This window comes from Scyliorhinus canicula, chromosome 21 (assembly GCF_902713615.1).
Source record: "Scyliorhinus canicula chromosome 21, sScyCan1.1, whole genome shotgun sequence".
NCBI classification, from domain to species: Eukaryota; Metazoa; Chordata; class Chondrichthyes; order Carcharhiniformes; family Scyliorhinidae; genus Scyliorhinus; species Scyliorhinus canicula.
The window spans coordinates 55959852-55985653 of record NC_052166.1 but is presented as its reverse complement, the minus strand read 5'-3'; the positions used below and the strand labels follow the sequence as shown (position 1 = coordinate 55985653).

Here is a 25802-nt window from a genome sequence, read left to right as displayed (position 1 = left end):
TTAACATAAGCACGTCCATGACAAGCACCTCTATGACATCAGACTTGTACAATCATGAAGTGTTATTACAATATCATATTAACAGAGGTATTCAGGCATACCTGGTTTACATTTCATCATGGTGTTCAGAATTGACTTCATGAAGTCATTTTGTTTATCCTGAGCAAGTAGCAGTGAGTCCATAGCTTGTTCATCCAACACCATCAATAGCATGCAGATACCTAAGGAAGTGAAGATTTATATCACACATACAGTATACTGCAGCATTGAAATAGGTTCTCAATAGTTACATCTTAATTAAATAACTTCAATTTATTTTCTATTCATTTAAAAAAGAAACCAAATATAATTACTTATTTTATTTGTAAATGAGTGCACTCTCATTAAATTCAATGCAAACAGAATAATGTGCTTTGGCAGATTATACAGAAGAGCGGGAGTAACTCAGATCAACACAGAGATTGGGTTCCCCCTAAATTTAAAAGAGTGGACTGGAGTTTTGTAAGAACAGGGAGATTACTTTGATTAGAGGAATTAAGGGAAGGTGACTTTTTGATTAAGAGCATGTTTGAAATGCAAATGGAACATATGCGAGGTAGCAATCTTGAATTAGCACCTTTGACAACCCTACTGGAAATAAACTTTATATGGTTGGTAAGAGTTTAAAAGCAATAGCACTTTAATATGCTTTTCAATGATATAGGTAATTAAAAAGATAAGTTTATAAATCAATTAGCTTGTTACCTGCGGGAACAATATACAAGTCACTTTGAACAGCTACAGGACTGCAGGTCAAAATTGTAATAGTTTGTACAGATATGGGGAACCCCATTATAGGAAGGACATAAAAGCAATGGGAAATTGCAGTATAGATTCATTAGGATGTTACCAGCAATGAGAAGTATGAAGAGATTAAAGAATTTAGACCTTTGTTCCTTTCAACTGAGAAGGTCAAGGTCGAGAAGACAATAGAAGTCGCAAAAATCATGACGGTTTATGATAAAGGTTATCAGTACAGATAATTTCAATTGGTTGACAAGACTGTTAGGTCTCCCCAGAGATCAAAGAAAATAAGTTCAAACTTTAGTAAATAGCTGAAAGGATGAAATTATAAGATTTCACATTATAACTTTTACTGTAACAATAGACTAAAAGTACTATTTACTAAATGATATTTCTGTAAGCAAATTGCACTTTAAACTGCAGAACAAAACTCGCTCCTTTTACTTCTAACACATCCGAAAAACCCACTTTACAAGTAACCTTTACACTTTAGTTATTTGAGTTTCCCAGACCCAGTCCAAAGTGATTCCCTGCTCCAAGAGTTTACTTCCTTTCCTTTATTTTCACAGCCTGGTAACTGTTAGCCCAGAACTCTCTCAAGAGAGGGTTTTTCCATAAGATTTTAACATAAACAAGGTGAATCTTAAAATCTTGCTTCATATCATGAACCCAGCCTCTTCTATGTGAGCATTAGATCCCACTTGCTTTCGTGCATGGGGAATCATTAAGACGACTTTCTACATCCTCTCGGATCCTGGTAGACTAACTTGTCTGAGAGTTTTCTTTAGGAAAAGCTACAATCTTATCTCAAGGACCATACCACTCTTAAAACCTATTTCCATAGCCATGTGAATCATATGAGTCTCGTATCGGGGTAGAAATGCTGATTTTTCTTTCGACCCCCAACTTTATTGTATCATAGAAATAAATGGACAATGCTGCCCCATGGCGCTGAGGATCCGGGTTCGATGCCGGCCCGGGTCACTGTCCACATGGAGTTTACACATTCTTCCCGTGTCTGTGTGAGTCTCACCCCCACAACCTGAAGATGTGCAGGGTAAGTGGATTGGCCACACTAAATTGCCCCTTAATAAGAAAAAACAATAAACGGACAGTTTAAAGTATAACTGTTTAGAACCCAACATTTTCAACATCTTCCTGGGACTTTGGAGACTAGCTGTCAAATCACTGTAAAAGCCTTTGTCTTTTAAGCGTATACACCGTGCACCAGTGAAGGTTAACCTATGCAGGGCACCAGTGAGTGAGCAGCATAAGTGACCCTTCTTGTCAGTGGGCCATAAGATTGACCCCTTGATTATGATTGAATACGTCTGATATAAGTCAAATATTTCAGAATAAGTTATAGAAAATATTTAATTATTCATACATTAATAGACCCATCAATTAAGTATTAAAAACAAAATAAATATTCACACTTGATTGGATGCACAGCGCTCACAGTCAATGTTGTATGCGATCAGCATTAACCTACTTTCAAGTACCCTTGATTTACGTGCATATCACCAGTCATACCAGGAGGTAAAAAGCTATGCAGATGGAAACAAGCAGAACGTGACAATGCTGCCTGTGGGCAGATCAACAAGATGTCTCGTGGGCTGCACGTGCTAGTAAGCCACTCAGTTCAGAGGCTATTGAGAAGGGCAACCAATGCAATCCTTGATAAAAAATAACCCTTATCGGTTGAATTTGATCTTCATTCTGTGATGCTTGCTTGTCCAATAGTGCCCTCTTTCATCAATAGTCTGTCACACAGTTTTCTAGATGTAGGCACAGACTGATCGTGGGAATGATTCGTGGTCAGTTCACAACAGATCGAGGCCCCTCAAATGGTTACCAGACCATCATCAATTATCCTTGGGTTTACTTGCTACTTTGCAAACTGAAACTTTCGTATCTCACCCTCGTTACAGGCTGGCACTTCGGGCATCACTCATAGACATAGAACATACAGTGCAGAAGAATTTTAGCATGGTCAATCCACCTAGCCCGCACATCTTTGGACTGTGGGAGGAAACCCATGCAGACACGGGGAGAACGTGCAGACTCCACACAGACAGTGACCCAGCAAGGAATCGAACCTGGGACCCTGGCGCTGTGAAGCCACAGTGCTATCCACTTGTGCTACCGTGCTACCCCTCCACTTGTGTTACCGTGCTTTCCCACCTTAAAGGCAGTTGTTCGGAGCTACTGATAAGGAATGTGTTGCAGAATAAGCCATTTCAATGCATGTCCGTGGGAACTAAGGATTCACAAATGTGGCCAAGTTGGTTAAAAATCCCATGATGCCTCACAAACTGCTATTTTTATACATGTGATCAGGATTATACATTGTTAGTAGTTAGTGCATATCTCGGACATAATATGTATTAGTGGGTATGTAGGAAATAACATGTATTCAAATTAGGTGGACGCGACAATAATCAAATCCACATATATATTCCAGGTGCCTCTGCTCCAAACCCACACCAACAGATATCTACAGAAGATCTTTAGATCACCATGATCATCATTACTCACCAAGCCAGTAGTTTTTGTGGTTGGTAACATCATAAAGATGGGGTGGCAAAAGAATCAATTTTTCTTCTTCTATTCCATAACTGTTATAGAAATCTGTATTTTCAAAGAGATCCAGTTCAATGACCTTCAGTAGGCAAGTTATCACTTCCTGTAAGTCATAGAAATCATCTCGTTCCACCTTTCCAAGAGATCTGGCAGCAAGGATTGCCCATCTTCGGATCTAAAAACAAACAGAAGCATTAACAAATCTGTATGCCACTTGTTTATTTTTTTAAATAGGCAAATAGCTTTCATTTCTCTCCTGTTGGTCACATATTAGTTGCTACCAAGGATAGGGTGATCTGTTCCTTTTAATACAAAGCTGCAAACCAAACACTAAAAAGTGCACCAGCTCAGATCACCTTTGAGCAAATGTATGTGAAATGAAACGTGCAAATATTTAATTATATGGTGACTAATAAATTTACTCTCAATGAGAGCCCAGCCAGTGGGATAGACAAAACAATTGCAACCATCTTGCTTACAAATTGAAAAAAAGTGATTAAACCTAAACACATGTCTGTGTACAAAGCACAGAAAGTGGAATTAATGACAAGGCTTTTAAAAAATAAAAGATCGATAGTTTACTTCTGGATTAAACAAATGGATCTGAATCCCGAGGTCATTTTTCACCTGACACACATACACGACCATGGTTAAACTGGTTGTGCCCTCAATTCCATCTTCATGTCTTCCTCCGACAACCCTCAACTCCATTGTCAATCAATCCCTACCACCTTATATAGTGTAGACAGAAATTTAAGTCAATTTTCAAATCTATTGTGGAAGCATTTCCAAGACTGTGCCAAGTGATTTTCACTACCACCGATTTATCATAATAATTTGGTCACAGGGATATCTGCCTGTTTTCTAGAATGGATCTGCTGTCAAGAGAATAAGAGTTGAAACTATATTACAAGGCACCAAAGAGTTCATCTCGTACATGTAGACTTTTAGGTAGGTCACACGTTCGTTTCACATACAATTGCTACATATTGTGGCCCTTCGCAAGCAACAAATTGTATTCTTAAATATAAAATAGTTGGGAAATTTGGATTTTACAACTCAAACAAAAATAGGCTTTAGATTTTATTAGGGTTTTTGTATGTAACAAATTGGCCTCCTAACATTGTGCCAGTTAGACACAAAAATAAAATCACTGAATAGGTTATAAATTTGAAATAAAAGCTGAGATTGTTGGAATGCAAATGCAGATCCACGAACAACTGTTGAAGGACTTATGATGCAGTTCCTATTTCTACATACAAATGATACTTACCAATCGTACAATTCATACAGTGCAGGAGGAGGCTATTCAACCGTTGAGTCTGCATCAACCCTCAAAGTGCACCCCCACCCAGGCCCACTCCCCTGCCCCATCCCCGTAACCCCACCTAATCTGCACATCCTTAGACACTAAGGGGCAATTTAGCATGGCCATTCCATATCTTTCGACTGTAGGAGGAAACCAGAGCACCCGGAGGAAACCTACACACACAAGGGGAGGAAGTGCAAACTCCACAGTCGCCCAAGGCGGAAACAAACCAGGGTCCCTGGCGCTGTGAGGCCCTTTCAGAGCTTCAGTTTTTCTTCTAAGCAAAATAAACTTCAAAGAAAATCATGTACTACTGATAGTTCACAAGGTTGATCATGGCATAGTCAAATAAGACTTACCGTTTCATTTGGGTGTACCAAAAGTAGATAGATACCAGGATATTTTTCAAATGTCTGAAAGGAGAAATTCACCTGCTCCATTTTACTAAGGGCCTCAACATACAACTCACCTAAAACACAAAGTACAAGTTATTTTTATACTGCCCTCAGAGATTATTAGAAAGTAGATTTTCAATGTTCTAGGAATTACTGAAACCAGAGACTCCAGAAAAACTCAATTACTGCCTCAAGTCACAAATGATCCAAGATTTTTATTCTGATCACAACTTCCTTCTTCCCAGTTTTGCAAATTATATCCCAACTGCTGCTGATCTCATTCAGAAGGAGATAGTTTGGGACACAGCCCATTGGTATAAAAGTAAATTTGGTGAAATTGCAAGTAGATTATCCACCCATCTCCTTCAATCTTGCTCTTCAGTTGAAAAATGGATAAACCTTCCACACTTTTAAAGTACCTGCACCTTTCACATCGTAAAATGCTCAGAGGAGTTCTCATGGCCAAGGGAGAAGAGGTGAACCATCTCCCTTCTATTCAATCTCCTTGGTTGGTCACAAAGGTTTAAGTTTGGTTTTTTTTGTACAAGGACATATTTTTAAATCAGACGTATTTAACTAATAAAGTTGTGAACAATATGGAGCCAATAAACAAGGTTTCCCAGAGTCAAAGAAAGAGAAATTGTACTAACCACATACACACAGGTGTTACAGAGAGATGTGTCCTTTGATTGTGTAGATGTTAAATGTTGCAGCTGATTTAGGTTAGCTAGTTTCCTGGAGGCAGATATGTTAATTCCAAAAGAGGTGGGGAGGGAGCTCTTTGTCTCCTCCGCTGAAGACTTTCAACACACCCCCTATGTTACTTGCAATCTCTCTCTATTTTGGGTGGGTCTGTCAGTGACAACCATTGCTTCAATATCCATTACTTTGCACATTTAATGTCTCTTCCTGAGACAGTTATGAATTTTGATGGGTGTCTGGATTATAGGAAATGTCACTCGCTTCACACTCCAAAGGGTGAATTGTTTGTTTCTCATATCCACCTTGGAATGTGCCCTTGCATTTTGTCAGCTGTGTCTCAGTTCAAATTGCAACATTTCCAGTCAGTTGGCAGTTAAAAAAAAAATACTGGCAAAAATAAAGGGGCAGAGTCTCGTAACAGTTTTAGCAAAGAAAATTTGAAATTAAGTTATTTATAAAGATTTTAAGGCATGTCTAAAAGCTTCGTCAAATGCAAGGCTTGAAGGATAATTTCAAAGGGGAAGAGAGGGTTAGAGGCAGAAGGATTTAGGAGGGAATTCAAGAGCTTAGGGCCTAGACTGAAGGTACCTCCGCCAAAGCATAGGAATTGGAGAATGCATAATTAATAGAATCAGACAGCTCAGAAAGAGGCCATTCAGCCCATCACCTGTGCCAGCAATTTCAAAGAGCTATCCAATTCCCCATACTCCTCAATCTCAATGGCAAGAAAGTCTGAAATCCTCACACTTCTTGTTGGAGTTGAGGTCACTACGGAGAGTGAATTAAGGAGATGGTTGATCGTGGAGAAAAGCTTGTATTTGTATTTCAGGATGATCCTAGAGTAGTCAGCAGTTTTGGTAGAGAACAAGGCCAATTAGTGCCCCATATAATAAAGCCAGATTAGGAATGAGTGGCCAAAAAGTTTTGCACCATATGGATTAAATACTTGGGAGTGAAGTTCGGGGCTGTTCTGGGGTAACAGTCAGGATGCGAGATAGTAAATACACTAGAAAAAAGGACAAAAATAGAAGTGAGGGAATGTTTGAACAGGAATTCAATAGACATCGCCTATATCATTACATCAAGTGAGATTGATTTAAACTGGATTTCACTGACTTCAAAAGCCAATAAGAACATTTTGACCATGGCAGTTCAAAGCAGAACAAGATATTTCTAGATAGAAGAAAAGTCTAAAGAAATATTTACTTTTAATGGTAAACTGGTTTATTGTTTTTGTTTTCAATAAGATGCAACACTTTGTTCATGGGAAGATGCCATTTTAACTTGTGAAGTCCTTGTAGCACTTTTGCACTGTCATCATTTGTAATTACTTACTGAGGCGTTCGTGAAGCAGCAGGTAAGGGTATTTGAGAATCTCCAGAATGGGAACCCGAAGGTTGTTCTCAAAGTCTGGCCCGGTGTATCCACGGAGCTGAATTTCCTGCTCATCCTCAATCAGAAACAACTCGTCATCCTCCTCTTGCTCGTCTTTCAGTGCATTTTCAAAATGTTCTATCAGACGCTTCGACTCTATTTTCCACAAATTCTGCAAGACATAACATTAAATAATCTGGCTCAACAACAAATTGAACTCAAGAAATAAATTATACTTTGAAGCAATTAAACAATTACTGCAAAAATACCCCAGCATATTTACGTACAATGGGCATAGCTACGTGTTTCTTGTAGACCGAACAACATGTTGATCTCAGCAATAGATTTGGAATACTTTAAAACAAAGACTACGTGCCTTGCTGTAGAGAGGAAATGCGAAAGTAACCCAGAGATCTTTCTAGTGGCCAATTTATTATTTTGGCACAAACAAACCTGAACACCTTATCATCTAGGAAATGGTTCCAGAAGGAATTAAAAGTCACCTCCAATTAGAAAGTTAACAGGGAAGCAGTGGCATAGTGCTATTGTCACTGGTCTAGTAAATCAGAGACCCCAGAAGATACTGGTGTGAATCCCACCATGGCAGACGGTGGAATTTGAATTAAATCAATAAAGAAATGAATTAAAAGTCTAATGATGACCACAAAACCACTGTTGATTGTCATGAAAAAGCCCATCTGTTTCACTAATGTCCACTAGGGAAGAAAATATGCTGTCCTTACCTGGTCTGGCTTACATGTGAATCCAGATCAACAGCAATGCGATTGACTCTTAGATGGCCGTGTAAGCTACTCAATTATATCAAACAGCTAGAAATTCAATAAGGAATGGAGCCGGTCGGGCCACCTGGCATTGAGCTCAGCACTGGAAACAATTCTGGTGAACTCAGCCCTGCCAACCCTGAAAAGGTCCCCCTCACTAATATCTGAAGCCAATATTCGGACAGCAGTCTTACAGACGAGTCAAGCAACATGGTCACACTAACAAAATCACCACATAGATCATGCCCCAGACACCACATCACCATACCTGGCTATGTCTGGTCCAAGCGGCAGGCCAGACCCAGCTGAGGTGCCAACAGCAGTCTACAGTCAGGAGGGAGTTGCCCTGGGACTTCTCAACATCACCTTTGGACCCCATTAAGTCTCATGGCACTAAGTCAAACATGGGCAAGGAAGCTGCCTGCTGATTACCACCTTCTGCACCCCATCAGCTAATGAATCTCGAGTAGATTAGTGCAGTCGATGTGGTGGAGATGCACCTACTGCTGTTTCGCAAGAGGTTCCAGGATTTTGACAAGCGACAGTGAGGGAGCACTGATATATCTCCAAGTCAGGATGGTGAATGGCTTGGAGGGCAACTTCCAGATGGTAGTGTTCACATGCGCCTGCTGCTGCCCGTCCTATTAGATGGTAGGGGTCATGGGTTTTAAGTCTTGTTGAGTTCCTGCAGTGTATCATGTAGATGCTGACACTGTGCACCAGTGGTGGAGCGAGTGAATGTTCGTGGTTGTGTGCAAATCAAGTGGACTGCTGTCTTTTGGATGGTGTTGAGCATGCTGTTAGAGCTGTACTCATCTGGGCAAGTGGAGAGAATTCCAGTGCACTCCTGGCTTGTGCCTTGTAGATGGTAGACAGGCTTTGGGGACTCATGAGGCGAGTTACTTGCCAAGGATTCCTAGCCGTAGACCTATTCTTGTAGCCACAGTATTTATATGGCTGGTCCATTTCTGTTCCTGGTCAATGGTGACGCCGAGAATGTTGACAGTAGTGGATTCAGTGATGGTAATGCCACCAATGTCGGAGGGGAGGGGAATGGTTAAATTCTCTCTTTTGATGGTCATTGCCTGGCACTTGTGTGGCCTGAATGTTACTTGCCACTTGTGAACCTGGAGTCATATATCAGTCAGACCAGGTAAGGACAACAGATTTCCTTCCTTAAAAGGACATTACTGAACTAGGTGGGTTTTTCGACAATGATGTCATGGTCATTATTAGACTCTTATTTTCATATTTTTGTAAACTGAATTCAAATTCAATGTCCGTTCATCCGCGCGACAATCGCCAGGCAGGAATGTTCCCTTCCAGTTGGGGAACACTTCAGCAGTCAAGGGCATTCAGCCTCTGATCTCCAGGTAAGCGTTCTCCAAGGTGGCCTACAGGACGCACAACAACGCAAAATCGCCGAGCAGAAACTTATCGCCAAGTGCCGCACACATGAGTACGACCTCAACCGGGACCTTGAATTCATGCTGCATTTCATTCATCCCCCACCATCTGGCCTGGGCTTGCAAAATCCTACCAACTGTCCTGGCTTGAAACAATTCACACCTCTTTAACCTGGGGTTACCCCTATCTCTGGATCTGTAAAAACTTAATTACCTGCTCATGCTCGCATTCAAAGCATTGTCTTGCAGCTTTGACTTAGTCTATATATGTTTCTGGAACCTACCTCTTCATTCATCCGAGGAAGAAGCTGTGCTCGGAAAGCTAGTGATTTGAAACAAACCGGTTGGACTTTAACCTGGTGTTGCAAGACTTCTTAAGATGCTCACCCCAGTCCAATGCCGGCATCTCCACATAATGATTTTTAAAAGTATGATATTTTACTCTTCAAAACATTTATATTTAAAGTTTTATAAGACATAATTTTTAAAAACATTTTGCACCCAGGTGTAGGAAATGCCACCTTTGTGGTTGCTAACACACATTTAAAGGAATTCACAATCAATTGTATTCCTTAAGATATATCATAGGCGGAACGGTAGCACAGTAATTATCACTGTTTCACAGCGCCAGGGACCCGGGTTCGATTGGGTCACTGCCAGTGCGGCATCAGCACGTTCTCCCAGCGTCTGCATGGGTTTCCTCCGGGTGTGCCGGTTTTCTCCCACAAGTCACAAAAGACATGCTTGTTAGGTCATTTAGATTCTCTGAATCCAAATTCTCCCTCAGTATACCTGAACAGGTGCCGGAGTGTGGCAGCTAGGGGATTTTCACAGTAACTTCATTGCAATGTTTAAAAATAAATAAATTTAGAGTACCCCATTATTATTATTTCTTCTAATTAAGGGGCAATTTAATTTAGCATGGCCAATCCACTTAACCTGCACATCTTTGGGTTGTGAACTGCAGACACGGGGAGAATGTGCAAACTCCACGCGGCAGTGACCCATGGCCAGGAGTCGAACCTGGGTCCTTGGCGCCATAGTTCCAGTGCTAGCCACTGCGCCACATGCTGTCCTTTTCATTGCAGTGTTAATTTAAGCCTACTTGTGACACTAATAAAAAGATTAGATTGTCTGTAGATTAGCTCCTTACATTACCTTGTGTGCTAACGGGAGTTCATCACGTGCTTGGTGATAGCCCACCACACATTCCAGGCAATAACAAAGATCTTCATTGGCAGCTTTAAATTCCTCAGGAGGGACCTCCTCAGAACTGTAGCTGTGCAGAAACTCGATTGTTGACTTTCCTTGAGGTGTGCACCAGCGACAAGTGCTCATCTTGCCTACTGGAACACGAAGAGCAGAATTAAATCATAGCATGATATGGATAGTGTTATAATCGTTAGGATTGTCAGCATAGTACATAGAACATAGAACAGTACAGCACAGAACAGGCCCTTCGGCCCTCGATGTTGTGCCGAGCAATGATCACTCCACTCAAACTCACGTATCCACCCTATACCCGTAACCCAACAACTCCCCCCCTTAACCTTACTATTAGGACACTACGGGCAATTTAGCATGGCCAATCCACCTAACCCGCACATCTTTGGACTGTGGGAGGAAACCGGAGCACCCGGAAGAAACCCACGCACACACGGGGAGGACGTGCAGACTCCACAGAGAGAGTGACCCAGCCGGGAATCGAACCTGGGACCCTGGAGCTGTGAAGCATTTATGCTAACCACCATGCTACCGTGCTGCCCACTAGTGTAAAAAGACAACACAGAACAGTATTGTAGGAATATAGTGACAATAGGTTTGAACAAGCAATAGCATAGCCAATCATGAAATTGTTTTATGCCAGCTGCCAAAGAACACAGCATCATTTAATTAGGATAATACAGTGGTTCAAATAACAGGTGCACCTGTAATTATTTCTAATGATTATAGTTCTTCCAGTAACAATAACAGTGCATTTAAAATCCCATGGGTTGTCTGGAACATAACGAGCACATATTGTGGAAGAAATTGTCGACTCGAGTTCATTAAATTGAGGTGCCCTGGACAATAAAAATAACCAAAATGGCTTCTGAAGCCATTACTTTGCAACCACAGTTATAAAGTTAACTATTCATCTATTCATTAACGTTTCAAGTAGAACTGCTCTAAATCAAACTCAACGTCCTTGGTGCAGATATCTAATTTTTTCATTTCCTTTCAGTTAATTTGGCTGTTTAACCAACACTTGAATTTGCAAGATTGACTTTAACTTTCTGCAGTGCATTCTCCACCAGTGACGCATAGGAATTGTTGCAAACAGCTTCCCTAAAAGAGAGTACGGATAGTACTGATAAAAGGAGAACAAAACTCCACACAAGCAATCAAATAACTTCAAGAAAAGCAAGGAATTTCTGGAAGAAAAAGGAACAGTTGCTCAGATCTTAAACATTCACAGCCCCTAATCATAGTAAAGCTATTGTGCTTGTCCATCTGAAGAATCTTGGAGCAGGCAGCATTTTGAAGTAACTAAGTGGAGGTAGATGGTTGCTCGTCTGTGATGTGAACAAGCCATCACTGAGTTACATCCTCAAAATAAAGATACCAGCCACTTCAAGTTAATATTTCAAATTCCCTGCTTAAATTATTGGAAAACTTTAAATAGTTTGTTAATTAAATTGAAGGAGGCTCTTTGCCATCTTAACAGAGCAGTAGTACAGAAAAACAAAACTTGGCTTCACTTCACAGGCATCTCCTTTAATCATTAAACTGCTAGAAAATTTCAGATTTTGCTACCACTGTCCAACAATTGTCCCTTAAGGCAGAAAGTACCAACATTTCAATATTTCCTACAGGGTATAACAGCTGTTGGTGTTGTTTATTAGGCAGAACATTATCATCTCACAAGAGGGAAAGATATAAAGAGGTTATTTAAATGGTTAGTGAAAAATGGTTCATGAGCAATTGCATACATTAGGTTCAGAACGTCTGGAAAATTCACTGTTCTTGCACTGAATATAGATGATTTAACATTTGAATTAAGTAGCATAAATATAACAAGTGGAAACCTGGTGCTAAAAATTGGATAAGAATAATAAGGGCAGATGATGAAAAGTTTGGACAGTAGATTTTAAAGGGAAAAAAAAAGAGGTAAAGGGGATGGGGGTGTTAAATTCATAGTTTAGGGCCTTACCAGCTGATGGCATGGCCACCACTGGCCATCCGGGGTTCTCAAAATGCCAGAATTGGAGAAATGGCAAGATCCAGGAGGGCTTGTGGGACTGGAGGAGATTACACAAATAGGGAGGCCATGGAGGGATTTGAAAACAAGGATGGTAATTTTAAAATTTGGACACTGCTTAACCGGGAGTCAAAATAGGTGGTGAACGAGTGAAGCCACGGTGAGCGAGCACGACTTGGTGCAAGTTAGGCGAGGAAAGTTATGACCCTTGCAAAGTTATCAGAAAAGACTCCTTATCCTCAGATTTTACAGCAGCCCTTTCCAGGAAAGAGATAGAAACTATACCTCAAGCTGAATTTATTCTGATGACTGCCATTTTTGACTGGCAAACAGTAATTATTCATGGGAAAATCAGAGTCAACAGTTTGTGGAATTTGAGGCTGAGGGCGTAGCTCAGGTATGGGGAACTTTATTCTGCATCTCAAGTTAGAAGTATTGATATGCCTGAAATGCAAAAGTGTTGTTCTGCCTGGCACAGAAAAAATCCTCATCTTGATGAGCACAAATTTCACAAAAACAGTTCATGACAACATGCAGGAAGCTCTTTGTAGCTCTCATTAAACATACATCCTTCAAACAGACAGCGTGATTCATTATATTTTGTCAGTATTAAACCTGTACACGTTTGAGCAATTTTGAAACAATTAGTGATCAGTTCTCCATTTCAGACTGCTTGGAATCTTATTTAGGTGATCAATCCTTAAAAGAACAAAATAAACAAACACTATCGAAAGTCTGCTGCAAACAAAGATGACCTATTTAAAGCTGCCTTCCAGTGAGCTTGCTCACTGTGCATTTGCATAGGAGGTTACTTTTTCACACCACAAACAAGGTGAGAGACAATAAAGTCAGATGGGAGCCCAATTGCTCCAAACAAGTGGAATGATGAGATCATTAAAGTTTAACTAACGACTGGATCGATTGAAGCTAGTTAATTCGATCAGGCACTTCCAGCTACTCCCAGTTTTAACAGCAGCCGACTAAAATAAACAATAAATAATTAGAAGTACAAAAATCAACAAAAAAAGTAAAATTTAAGTCACACTTCATTTGTTTTTTTTAAAAATAAAAAGTAGGTAGGATTTTTAAGAAACATAAATTCAATCGAGCTTACCACAGGCTGGTGTGATCTCGAAAAGGCAGGTCACGCCTGCCATGAAATAAAAATTCTGTAAATAGAGATGCTCAACTCTGATCGAGACTTTGAGCATGCTATCAAATCAGTTAACTGCTTCTGGATTATCAAACTGAGATGAGAAATAAACAGGCACAAACCTGGTGGAATGTGACTCAAGAGAAAGAGAGAGTTACCAAGATGCAAGACTATCCACAGGATTCACAAAAATGTGGATACACCATCATCTCTGCAGTTTCCATCTGAGTGCTGGTAGGAAATATGTTTGTTGTGCTGGTGATGGCACCACTTCACAACAGAAAAAGGCATTTTGGGCACCTGCTTTCAACATTGTCAAGATCTAGGAAGCAACTTGTCCTTCGCTAATCAGAGACAATATTTTTCCCTCATCCACAAAAGTAACATTTTTCTACAAGCATTGAGCTTTTTTCCCAATTTGGATTCAAAGACCTTAATATACACAATGAGCATACCTGTATTCAATGGAAAAATGGGCTTACAACTGGCAGCTGCCATCTAATATAAGCATAGTGTTATGTATGTTGTTACAAATATGGGGTGTATAAAGACTTACTTTTTGGGACTGCATCTTTTAAGGCAAAAGGAAGGTGGGAGAGGTAATGTGGCCTGTTTGTTTGCCTCACAGCAATGGATTATTTGATCGTTAGAGATTAAAGGTGATCCAGGTTGTTTTACACAGATGGTAATGCAGGGTGCTTACACTTGGAGACAATGACAGAAGCCTATGTGCGAACAGTGAATGGGCAGAGTCGCTAATATCCCACTAAAGTGTTAAGAATGTCAGGTTGTAGATACTTGTGTTTTTTTTTTTTTTCATTTTTAAATAATTTTTATTGAAAGAGTTTTTCCATACAGACATTTACCCCTACTAATTTTTAAATTATTTACAACACAATCCCTCTAGGCAAATATCCCTCCCTCGCCCGCCCTCTCGCGCGCACCATTCCTCCCCCCCACCCCCCCCCAAGCAACAACTTAACAAACAAGGCAGCCTACAGTTACAGACATGAGCAGCGAGCAGACTTGCCCGCGTTACAGTCGTGCATGTCCCCCCACGACCATTGCTGCCCCCCCCCCCCCCTCCCCCCGGGTTGCTGCTGCCACGACCCCGAACGCCTATCTCTGATCTAAAAAGTCAAGGAAAGGTTGCCACCGCCTGGAGAATCCCTGTACCGACCCTCTCAGGGCAAATTTGATCCTTTCTAGCCGAATATAGCTAGCCATATCGTTAATCCAAGTTTCAACGCTTGGAGGCCTCGCGTCCTTCCATTGAATTAGTATCCTTCGTTGAGCCACTAGGGACGCAAAGGCCAGTATTCCGGCCTCCCTAGCCTCCTGTACCCCCGGTTCTACCCCGACCCCAAAGATCGCAAGCCCCCATCCTGGTTTGACCCTGGACCCCACCACCTTCGACACCGTCCTTGCCACCCCCTTCCAGAACCCTTCCAGCACCGGACATGCCCAGAACATATGCACATGGTTCGCTGGGCTTCCCAGACATCTGACACACCTGTCCTCACCCCCAAAGAACCGGCTCATCCTTGTCCCCGTCATGTGAGCTCTATGCAGCACCTTAAATTGAATGAGGCTCAGCCTCGCACACGAGGAGGAAGAATTGACCTTCTCCACTGCATCCGCCCACGTCCCGTCTTCTATCTGCTCTCCCAGCTCCCCTTCCCACTTGGCTTTCAGCTCCTCCCCTGATGCTTCTTCCGCCTCCTGCATTATCTTGTAGATGTCTGATATCTTCCCCCCTCCGACCCAGACCCCCGAGAGCACCCTATCACTCGCCCCCTTACTGGGGAGCAGGGGGAACCCCTCCACCTGCCGCCTAGCAAATGTCTTCACTTGTAAATATCTGAACATGTTTCCCGGGGGGAGCTCACACTTCTCCTCCAGCCCTCCCAGGCTCTCAAACCTCCCCTCTATAAACAGGTCCTTCAGCTGCCGTATGCCCACCCTGTACCAGCTCTGAAATCCCCCGTCGATGTTCCCCGGGATGAATCTATGGTTCCCTCTTATTGGCGCCGCCAACAGACCTCCCATTTCCCCCCTGTGTCGCCTCCACTGCCCCCATATCTTGAGGGTGGCCGCCACCACCGGGCTCGTGGTGTACCTCGTGGGGGGGAGCGGCCATGGTGCCGTTACTAGGGCCCCCAGGCTTGTGTTGCCACAGGACGCCCTCTCCATTCGTTTCCAAGCTGCCCCCTCCCCTTCCATCATCCACTTGCGCACCATCGACACATTTGCCGCCCAGTAATACCCCGAGAGATTGGGTAGTGCCAGCCCTCCACTGTCCCTACTCCGCTCCAAAAAGACCCTCCTCACCCTTGGGGTGCCGTGCGCCCACACGTAGCTCATGATGCTACTCGTCACCTTTTTGAAGAAGGCCCTAGGGAGGAAGATGGGCAAGCACTGAAATAGAAACAAGAACCTTGGGAGGACCGTCATTTTGATTGACTGCACCCTCCCCGCCAGCGACAGCGGTACCATGTCCCACCTCTTAAATTCCTCCTCCATCTGTTCCACCAGCCTGGAAAAGTTCAACTTGTGGAGGGTCCCCCAGTTCCTTGCCACCTGCACCCCTAAGTACCTAAAGCTCTTTCCTGCTCGCTTGAAGGGGAGTCTCCCAATACCCTCTCCCTGGTCCCCCGGGTGTATCACAAAAACCTCGCTTTTGCCCAAATTTAGTTTGTACCCCGAAAAGTCCCCAAACTCTGCTAATAGTTCCATTATCTCCGGCATTCCCCCTTCTGGGTCTGCCACGTACAGCAGTAGATCATCCGCATACAGCGATACCCGATGTTCCTCCCCTCCCCTAGTCAGTCCTCTCCACCCCCCTGAACCCCTCAGTGCCATCGCCAACGGTTCAATCGCCAGTGCGAAAAGTAAGGGGGATAGGGGACATCCCTGCCTGGTCCCTCGGTGGAGCCCGAAATACTCCGACCTCCTCCCGTTTGTCACTACACTCGCCGTCGGGGCCGAGTAGAGCAACTTCACCCACTTAATAAACCCTTCCCCAAACCCAAACCGTTCCAACGTCTCCCACAGGTACTCCCACTCCACCCTATCGAATGCCTTCTCCGCGTCCAGCGCTACCACTATCTCAGCCTCCCCCTCCACTGCCGGCATCATAATTACATTCAGCAATCTCCGCACGTTCGTGTTGAGCTGCCGCCCCTTCACGAACCCCGTCTGGTCCTCATGGATTACCCCTGGCACACAATCCTCTATTCTAGCTGCCAGGATCTTTGCCAGCAACTTGGCATCCACGTTCAGAAGCGAGATAGGCCTGTAGGACCCGCACTGCACGGGGTCTTTATCCCGCTTCAATATCAGGGAGATCAGAGCCTGCGACATTGTCGGGGGCAGAACCCCCCCCTCTCGCGCCTCATTAAAGGCTCGTACCAGTACCGGTCCCACCAAGTCCACATTTTTCTTATAGAATTCCACCGGGAACCCATCTGGCCCCGGCGCCTTCCCCGCCTGCATCTGACCTATTCCCTTGACTAGCTCCTCTAGCCCTATTGGCGCCCCCAGCCCTTCTACCAGCCCCTCCTGGACCCTTGGGAACCTCAATTTGTTTAGGAAGTCCTCCATTCCCCCTCTCCTTGTCGGCGGCTCAGACCGATACAACTCCTTGTAAAAATCCCTGAAGATCCCGTTCACTTCTTGCTCCTTCTGCACTACCTTCCCGCCCCTCTCCTTCACTCCCCCAATCTCCCTAGCCGCATCTCGTTTGCGAAGCTGGTGTGCCAGCATACTGCTCGCCTTTTCCCCATACTCATAGACCGCGCCCTGCGCCCTTCTCCACTGCGTCTCTGCCTTCCTGGTGGTCAGCAGGTCGAACTTGGCCTGCAGGCTGCGCCGTTCTCCCAGCAGCCCCTCCTCTGGTGCCTCCGCATATCTCCTATCCACTTCCAATAGCTCCCCCACCAGCCTCTCCCTCTCCTGCCTCTCCTTTCTTTCTCTGTGTGCCCTTATGGAGATCAGCTCTCCCCTGATCACTGCCTTCAGGGCCTCCCAGACCATCCCCACCTGCACCTCACCCGTGTCATTCAAGTCCAGATAGCTCTCAATGCTCTTGCGGACCCTTTTACACACCTCGTCGTCCGCTAACAGCCCCACATCCAGCCGCCACAGCGGGCGCTGGTCCCGCGCCTCCCCCATTTCCACATCCACCCAATGTGGTGCATGATCAGAGATCGCAATGGCCGAGTACTCAGCTTCCCGTACCCTCGGGATCAGCCCCCTGCTCAACACGAAGAAATCGATTCTGGAGTACACTCTATGGACGTGGGAGAAAAAGGAATACTCCCTCGCCCTTGGCCTACCAAACCTCCATGGGTCTACTCCTCCCATCTGCTCCATGTACCCCCTCAGCACTTCTGCCGCTGCCGGCCTCCTATTGGTCCTTGAGCTCGATCTGTCTAGCCCGGGGTCCAGCACTGTGTTAAAGTCCCCCCCCATGATCAAGCCCCCTGCCTCCAGTCCCGGAATGAGGCCCAATAGGCGCCTCATAAAACCCGCGTCATCCCAGTTCGGGGCATATACGTTGACCATCACCACTTTCTCCCCCTGCAGCTTACCCTTCACCATCACATACCTACCCTCCTTATCCGCCACCACCTCCTCCGCCACGAACGACACCCTCTTTCCCACCAGAATCGCCACCCCCCGGTTCTTTGCGTCCAATCCAGAGTGGAACACCTGTTCCACCCACCCCCTTCTCAGGCGAACCTGGTCCACTACCTTCAAATGGGTCTCCTGTAACATTGCTACATCAGCCTTCAGTCCCTTCAGGTGTGAGAATACCCTTGATTTCTTGACCGCCCGTTCAGCCCCCTCACGTTCCAAGTGATCAGCCGGGTCGCGGGACGACCCGCCCCCTTCCCCTGCCGATTAGCCATGTCCTGTTCCCTGCTCGCCCCGGGTCGACCCTCCCCCTCTGACCCGCTCCCCATGGCGATGGCCCCCTCCCCCCACCCCTCCAGTCCTCCACTTCCCGTTCCTGGTCTTTCCAGCAGCATCCCGGTGTCCCTCCCTAACCCCCCCCCCCAGGCTAGGACCCCTCCTAGCCGCGATGTACCCTCCATCGTACTCCCGTAAGTCAGCTGGTTTACGCTGACCCGGCTGCTCCTGCCACACTCCGACTCCTCCCGGCTCGGGGGGGGGCCTCCCCCCCCCTTGCCACTCCTCCCTGGCCCCGCTCCAACGCGGGAAAGGTCGCCATTGCTAGCCACGCCCCGCGCTCCTCCCCCCCCCCCCTCCTCTGCCCCGCGTGCGGGAAAACAGAGGAAAGCCCGCGCTTTCGCCCTGCCACACCCCACCCTGCCATCTTCAGTTCCACGCCCGTCCCCATCCATGCCTGTAAAGAACCCCCCCTAGGAGCCCATATCCCCGATCTGCTCTCCCCCCCGTCCCGCCTCCCCAACTTAACATTATAAATAACAGATAGATAACAAATAACAATGTACGTAACAGTCGCCCTCTACCAAACAATATAAATAACCATAAATAACCATGAATAACCACAATAACAATAACTAAGGGAAGTTGGCAAAGGGGGGAAAAACATCAGAAGAAAAACCAAAGCAAGAGTTCAAGATCCAAACAAAGAAAGAAAAAAAAAAGGGAAACCGTTCCAATAAGGGTTGCCCAGTTCCGACCCAGCCGAAAAAGAACCGTTTGTTCAGCTGAAAGTACCCGAGCTGCTACGGCCGCCAAGTATCCCCTGGGTCTAATTTGAGTCCAGTTTCTCTTCCTGTACAAAGGCCCACGCCTCCTCTGGGGACTCAAAATAGTGGTGTTGGTTCTTGTAGGTGACCCACAAGCGCGCTGGCTGCAGCATTCCGAACCTGATCCGTTTTGCATGCAACACCGCCTTCGTCCGGTTGTACCGGGCCCGCCGCTTTGCCACCTCCGCACTCCAGTCCTGGTACACCCTCACCGTCGAGTTCTCCCACTTGCTGCTCCTTTCCCTCTTGGCCCACTCCAGCACTCTCTCACAATCGCTGAGTCGCTGGAACCGCACCAGCACCACCCTCGGGGGCTCATTTGCTCTTGGCTTCCTAGCCATGACCCTGTAGGCCTCTTCCAGCTCCAGGGGCGAAGGGACGGCCCCTGCCCCCATCAGGGAGCTCAGCATTTCTGCTACGTATCCCGGGAGGTCTGACCCCTCCAGGCCTTCTGCCAGGCCCAAGATCCTCAGGTTCTTCCGCCTCATTCGGGTATCCAGCTCCTCAAAACGGCTCTGCCATTTCAGGTGGAGTGCCTCGTGCACCTCTACCTTTCCCACGAGGACCGTGGCCTCCTCCTCCCTCGCAGTCATCTCCTGCTGCAGCTCCCGAATCGACGCCTCTTGGGTCGCCTGGGCTCCCATCAGCCTGGTGGTCGTCGCATTCATTGACTCCAGGAGCTCCACTTTCAGCTCCGTAAAGAAGCGCAGGAGAGCGGCCTGCTGCTCCTCCGCCCATTTCCTCCATTCCTCGGGTGCGCCACCGGCCGCCATTTTGGTCTTCTTCCCCCGCTTTTTTTGGGGAGCTGCTGTTGCTTTCTTTGCCACCCCACTCCGGGTACCGACCATAAAGTTGGACTGGTTCTCCTCAGGGAGCCTTCCCCCACCGGGATTTGTCCTTCCAGCGCCGTTGGGGCCCTCCAGTCGGCCCGAAAACACCTTTGTAGCAGGAGCCGCCAAACGTGCGACTTAGCTAGTCATAGCCGCAACCGGAAGTCCGATACTTGTGTTTTTAATTGTCCATTTACTTCCAAGATAGAAGAAAATTGAGGTCTCAAGGATAGCTAATCTGCATTTCTATCGGAATAGAAGGCCCATGTGATTCACTTTGCCTTTTGAGACAAAATGAGAGGCACAGGTATCGCTGAAAACTGACAGACAGTTTTGTGGGTCTAGAGTTGCATACAGATCAGTTGCTAGGGTCCTGGCGAGACACAAGGAAGAAGGGGAGGGCCTGGGCAGGGCCAGACAGAAAAGCAGGGAGGAGCCCTCGTTTGAATTGGAAAAGCAAATTCATGAGTTAAAATAGGGTTAGAAGATTTTCCTACATTTAGCAAGACGGAGAAGTCTCCAGGAAAATATGCCCCATGAAAGACAGCTCTGGAGTTAAAAGTTTCCTGGCTGGGAAGGGAAATGATTAGGAGCTAAGAATTGTTTTGGACTCATTCTGGGAGAACTGAATGTCTGCCTAAAGGACAATGTAACCAATAATAATCAATTGTTTTGAAGCTTCATTCTGCAGTTTAAAGGATTTGTTTCCTGCAAAAATAGTGTTTAGTCAATTGTTCCTTTAGTAAATGTCCTATAATTTGAAATGTTATCATGTTATCTGTTCAATTATGAAATTGTTCAAATTTATTTTCAGAGGTTATTAGTCTCTATGGAGATCGTTACTGGGATCGCAACAATGTGGACAGGACTAAAATTAAGCATTTGTTCACCATGCAATGATTGTTTTCATAACTCGGTTAGATGGCAGGAGTGTCACAAGCTTGGGCAGTAAGCAGGAATTTACTGCAATTGCCCAAAATGAAGCAAACCAATTATTGAGTGGGGCCGATGTAAATATACAGACTTGGTAGGATATTATGAGATATGTGCTCGGCAGTCTACTGACAGTTCTGACTGAATTTGTAATCCAGAAGCCAGAACCTGGAGACATTAGTTCAAATCTCTGCATGAGAGTTGGGAAATTGAACTCCAAGTTAAATTATTTTAAATCTGGAATAAAAAGCTAGTATCAGTAATGGTGTCTATGTAATTATTTGATTGTTGGAAAAACCCATCCAGTTCACTATTGCCCCAAAGGGAAGGAAATCTGCTATCTCACCTGATCTGTATGCAACTGTAGACCCACACAATCTGGTAGACCCACAGCAATAGGGTAGACCCATAGCAATATGGTTGACTCTTAACTGCCCTCCAAAATGGCCCAACTGCTCAGTATCAAAAAGGCCCAATTACCTGGACCACACGGACTGTAGGAATTCAAGAAGGCACCGTACCATCATCTTCTCAAGGGCAATTCAGAATGGGAATAAATGTTGACCGTGTCCACAATCCAGAAACAAAATTACACAAAAGTGCAATTTCTCCAGAAAGATTTTTTTCTAAATTCGCCGAGATTATACTTCATTGGGGGTGTGGGATGATGGTATGAAACTGGCTCAATGGAGCAGTTGAATGTCTTGCTTGCGCCCATATGGACCATGTGGTTTAATGGGGTTAGGTTGGTAGCAGAGCTGTAGACACTATTTTACCCGGGTTAATAGGATTTCATTTACATTGCTCACTGGCTGCTACCAGCTCCACAGTGTCCCTGATTTCTTTTTTTAAGTTCATTAGATCAAATGTTTGCATACATCAATAATTTACGGTCCAGCACTTTTGGCAGAGAATTACATCTCCAGTCCTCAGGAAAGTAAAATGATAAAGGAAAGGGGAATTTTAACAATTTAGGATCAAGAGTGTCGCTGACATGCTAATGGAAACTGGTTGTCTTACTTTCCCCATTTAGAATTTTTTTTTTCTTGGGTGAGGCCAGGAGCTTGAAGCTGTATACAATACTTGAGAAGTAAGGTAGTTACTATGCTCATTAGAAAGATTTGCAAGTCAGGTAAATTTATCAATCAAAATTCAGATTTTACTCATCTCCTACAACTACTTGGTTTACGGCAGCACGGGATTACACAACATGTTTAAGGTACAGTATAACATCCTCTATCTGTAAATAGATGCTTCAATATCAGACTGTTGCAATCTAGTCTTTTTTTAAAAAGACAAAACCGTACAAGTAAATGCTACCTCCCACAGATCACGTAGCCAAAAGGAGAAACTGAGTAGCAGTAGAAAAATCAAATCAAGTAAGCTTATAAGTCAATAGCTTAAAATATATTGGAATGGGTTCAGGCCGATAGTCTACACAGGAGGTTTGGACATCTGTATAAATTGCTCAAGGTGCACTCATATGGTTTATGATGTGGAGATGCCGGCGTTGGACTGGGGTGAGCACAGTAAGAAGTCTTACAACACCAGGTTAAAGTCCAACAGGTCTGTTTCAAGCACTAGCTTTCAGAGCACTGCTCCTTCCTCAGGTGAATGTCCTGAGGAAGGAGCAGTGCTCCCAAAGCTAGTGTTTGAAATGAACACGTTGGACTTTAACCTGGTGTTGTAAGACTTCTTACATATGGTTTATGAAATCATAAGAACCCTTTGGGCACTTCAATTTATCTGTTCCTCTTGCAACTGGTCGAATTAGGGCGCTGTGATCGGAGGAAAGTGCCCATTCCTATTGCTCAATTCATAACTATAGAAATTCAGCTCAGGAAGTTTCACAGGCAAAAATACTGAACAAATACTCAAGTGGTAAAGGTGATCTGATGGGAGATAATAAGGAGGGTGTACCTCAGATTAAAAAGGAAATCCAGGTGGGTGGAAGAGACATGAAAAGTTTCAAATGTTTTCACTGTAATAAACTAGGCCTTGTAAAGTCAGTGTTGGTGGTTGAAGAAAAGCACTGGCAACACTGATGTGGTAAAACAGGATAAGACAGTGAGGTCTGTTAAAGTGGTAAAGGAAAGATCAAGTGAAGCGAAGGAGGTGCAAAAGATTGTATAGCGTGATCAAGAGGTGATTGATAAGATGGCACCAGATCTCTTTAAGTAATTTACTTGTGTGGGCAAAGTTTACTCATGTGTATCAGGAGGAGCAGGTAAAGAAGTCACAATTTAAAGAGGTACAGGAGCTGGTATGAGGAGTGATGTAGTTGGGAAGAATATTGCCAGAAAAGGTGGTAATATGTGGAACTCAGGGTGAGAAGAGTAGTGTTCCATTATATAAGGTAAGGTAGGAAAGTCCAGTGAAGAGTGAAGTGGTAGTAGGAGTAATAGAGAAACTATCTTGTCCAGGAATACAGTTTATCTTGGGTAATGATACAGCTGGACCGTAGGTGGGAGTGATGCCTACTGTGGTTGATAAGCCAGTGGAAAGTCAGGCAACTGAAGTGTTGAAGGACAAATATCCTGGGATTTTTCAGGATTGTGTAGTAACAAGTTTAAAACAAGGAGAGAAATCAAAGAGAGAAGATGAAGTTGAAGTTTAATTATCAGAAACGATTTTTGATCAGATGGTTGAAAAAGAACAAGAACAGCTGGAGGATGTGGCAGATATTTTTTGTTCAGAAAAATTGGCGCAGTTACAACGGAAAGATACAGAAATAAAACAGATGTATCAGAAAGCATCCTGTGTATACCGGAGTGTTATTACAGTAAAAGTTATGTCTTGATGGGAAAATGGAAACCCTTACATATGCAGTGGGATGAAAAGTGGGCAGAAGTTCATCAAGTAGTATTGCCGGTAGGGTGCAGAAAGGTGTTGTGAGTAGCACGAGGTACCAGTGGGAGGTCATTCGGGAGTAAGGAAAACTCAAGCAAAAACCCAAAAACATTTTTATTGGCCTGCACTACATAAAGATGTAGTTACATTTTGTTGATCATGTCACACATGTCAAGTGATAGGGAAACTTCCCCATTCCAGCATTTGAGGATAAAAGCAAATTACTGTGGATGCTGGAATCTGAAACGAAAAGGAAAATGCTGGAAAATCTCAGCAAGTCTGGCAGCATCTGTAGGGAGAGAAAAGAGCTAACGTTTTGAGTCCAATGACTCTTTGTCAAAGCTAACAGACAGAGAGAGTGGGAAATATTTATACTGTGGAGTGAGAATGAAAGATGAGTCATAGCCACAGAAACCCAGGGAAACCGGGTGCTAATGGCCACAGATACCAAGGGGAAAGAGTGTTAATGGCAGTCCCAAGAGAGGACAAAAGATGTGAAAGGTCAAACAGCAGGGAAACTAACATCAGAGAATGAACTGAGGGGAGGGGAAGGGGGAAGCAAAGAGGAGAAAGGTACAGGAAAGGTGGATAAGATTGGGGGGGGGGGGGGGGGGGGGGGGAATTAAATGTACATTAAGAAAGAAAGAAATGGTAAAAGACAGTTAAAATGAAATGAAAACAAATGGGCCGAGGTGGGCTGATCATCTGAAGTTGTTGAATTCGATGTTCAGGCAGGAAGGCTGTAGTGTGCCTAACCGGAAGATGAGATGTTGTTCCTCCAGTTTGCGTTGCGCTTCACTGGAACATTGCAGCAAGCCAAGAACAGACATATGGGTATGGGAGCAGGGTCTTTTGTTTAAAATGGCAAGCAACAGGAAGGTCAGGATCCTGAATGCGCACAGACCGAAGATGCTCATCAAAGCGATCACCCAGTCTGCGTTTGGTCTCTCCGATATAGAGACCACATTGGGAGCAGAGAATGCAATAGACCAGATTGAAAGACGTGCAAGTGAAACGCTGCTTAACCTGGGATGAGTGTTTTGGGCCTGGAATGTTAAGCATGGAGGAGGTAAAGGGCAGGTGTTACACCTTCTGCGATTGCATGGGAAGGTGCCATGGGTGATGGAAGAGGTACTGGGTATGGTGGAGGAGTGGACTAAATTGTCTCGGAGGGAACGGTCTCTGCGGAATGCTGACAGAGGGAGTGAAGGGAAGATGTGTTTGGTGGTGGCATCACGCTGGAGTTGGCGAAAATGGCGGAGGATTATGCTTTGCATACGGAGGCTGGTGGGTTGAAATGTGAGAACGAGGGGGACTCTATCCTTGTTCTGGGAGGGAGTGGAGGGGGCGAGGGTAGTGGCGAGGGAGATGAACCGCACACTGTTGAGGACCCTGTCCACAACTGTAGGTGGGAAATCACGGTCGAGGAATAAGGAACACATTTTCGAAGCACCATTTTGGAAAGTGGCATCGTCGGAACAAATGCGACGGAGGCGAAGGAGTTGAGAGAAAGGGATGGAGTCCTTACAGCGAAGAGCTGTAGTCCAGATAGCTGTGGGAGTCAGTGGGCTTGTAATAGATAGTCTATTGCCGGAAATGGAGACAGAAAGATCAAGGAAGGCAAGGGAAGTGTCTGAGATAGTCCAGGTGAAAGTGATGGAGGGTGGAAACTGGAAGCGAAGTTGATGAATTTTTCCAGGTCTGGGCGAGAGCATGACGC

General features: G+C 44.7%; 1 protein-coding gene across 1 annotated transcript in view; it reads right to left on the bottom strand.

The window, feature by feature from the left end:
- Positions 1-25802, bottom strand: part of LOC119955456 (probable helicase senataxin) — a 140057-nt gene that overhangs the window by 52234 nt on the left and 62021 nt on the right. The window contains 5 exon segments of the mRNA XM_038781647.1: positions 102-221; positions 3322-3541; positions 5035-5144; positions 7108-7318; positions 10493-10680. Coding sequence (XP_038637575.1) covers positions 102-221; positions 3322-3541; positions 5035-5144; positions 7108-7318; positions 10493-10680 — 849 coding nt within the window.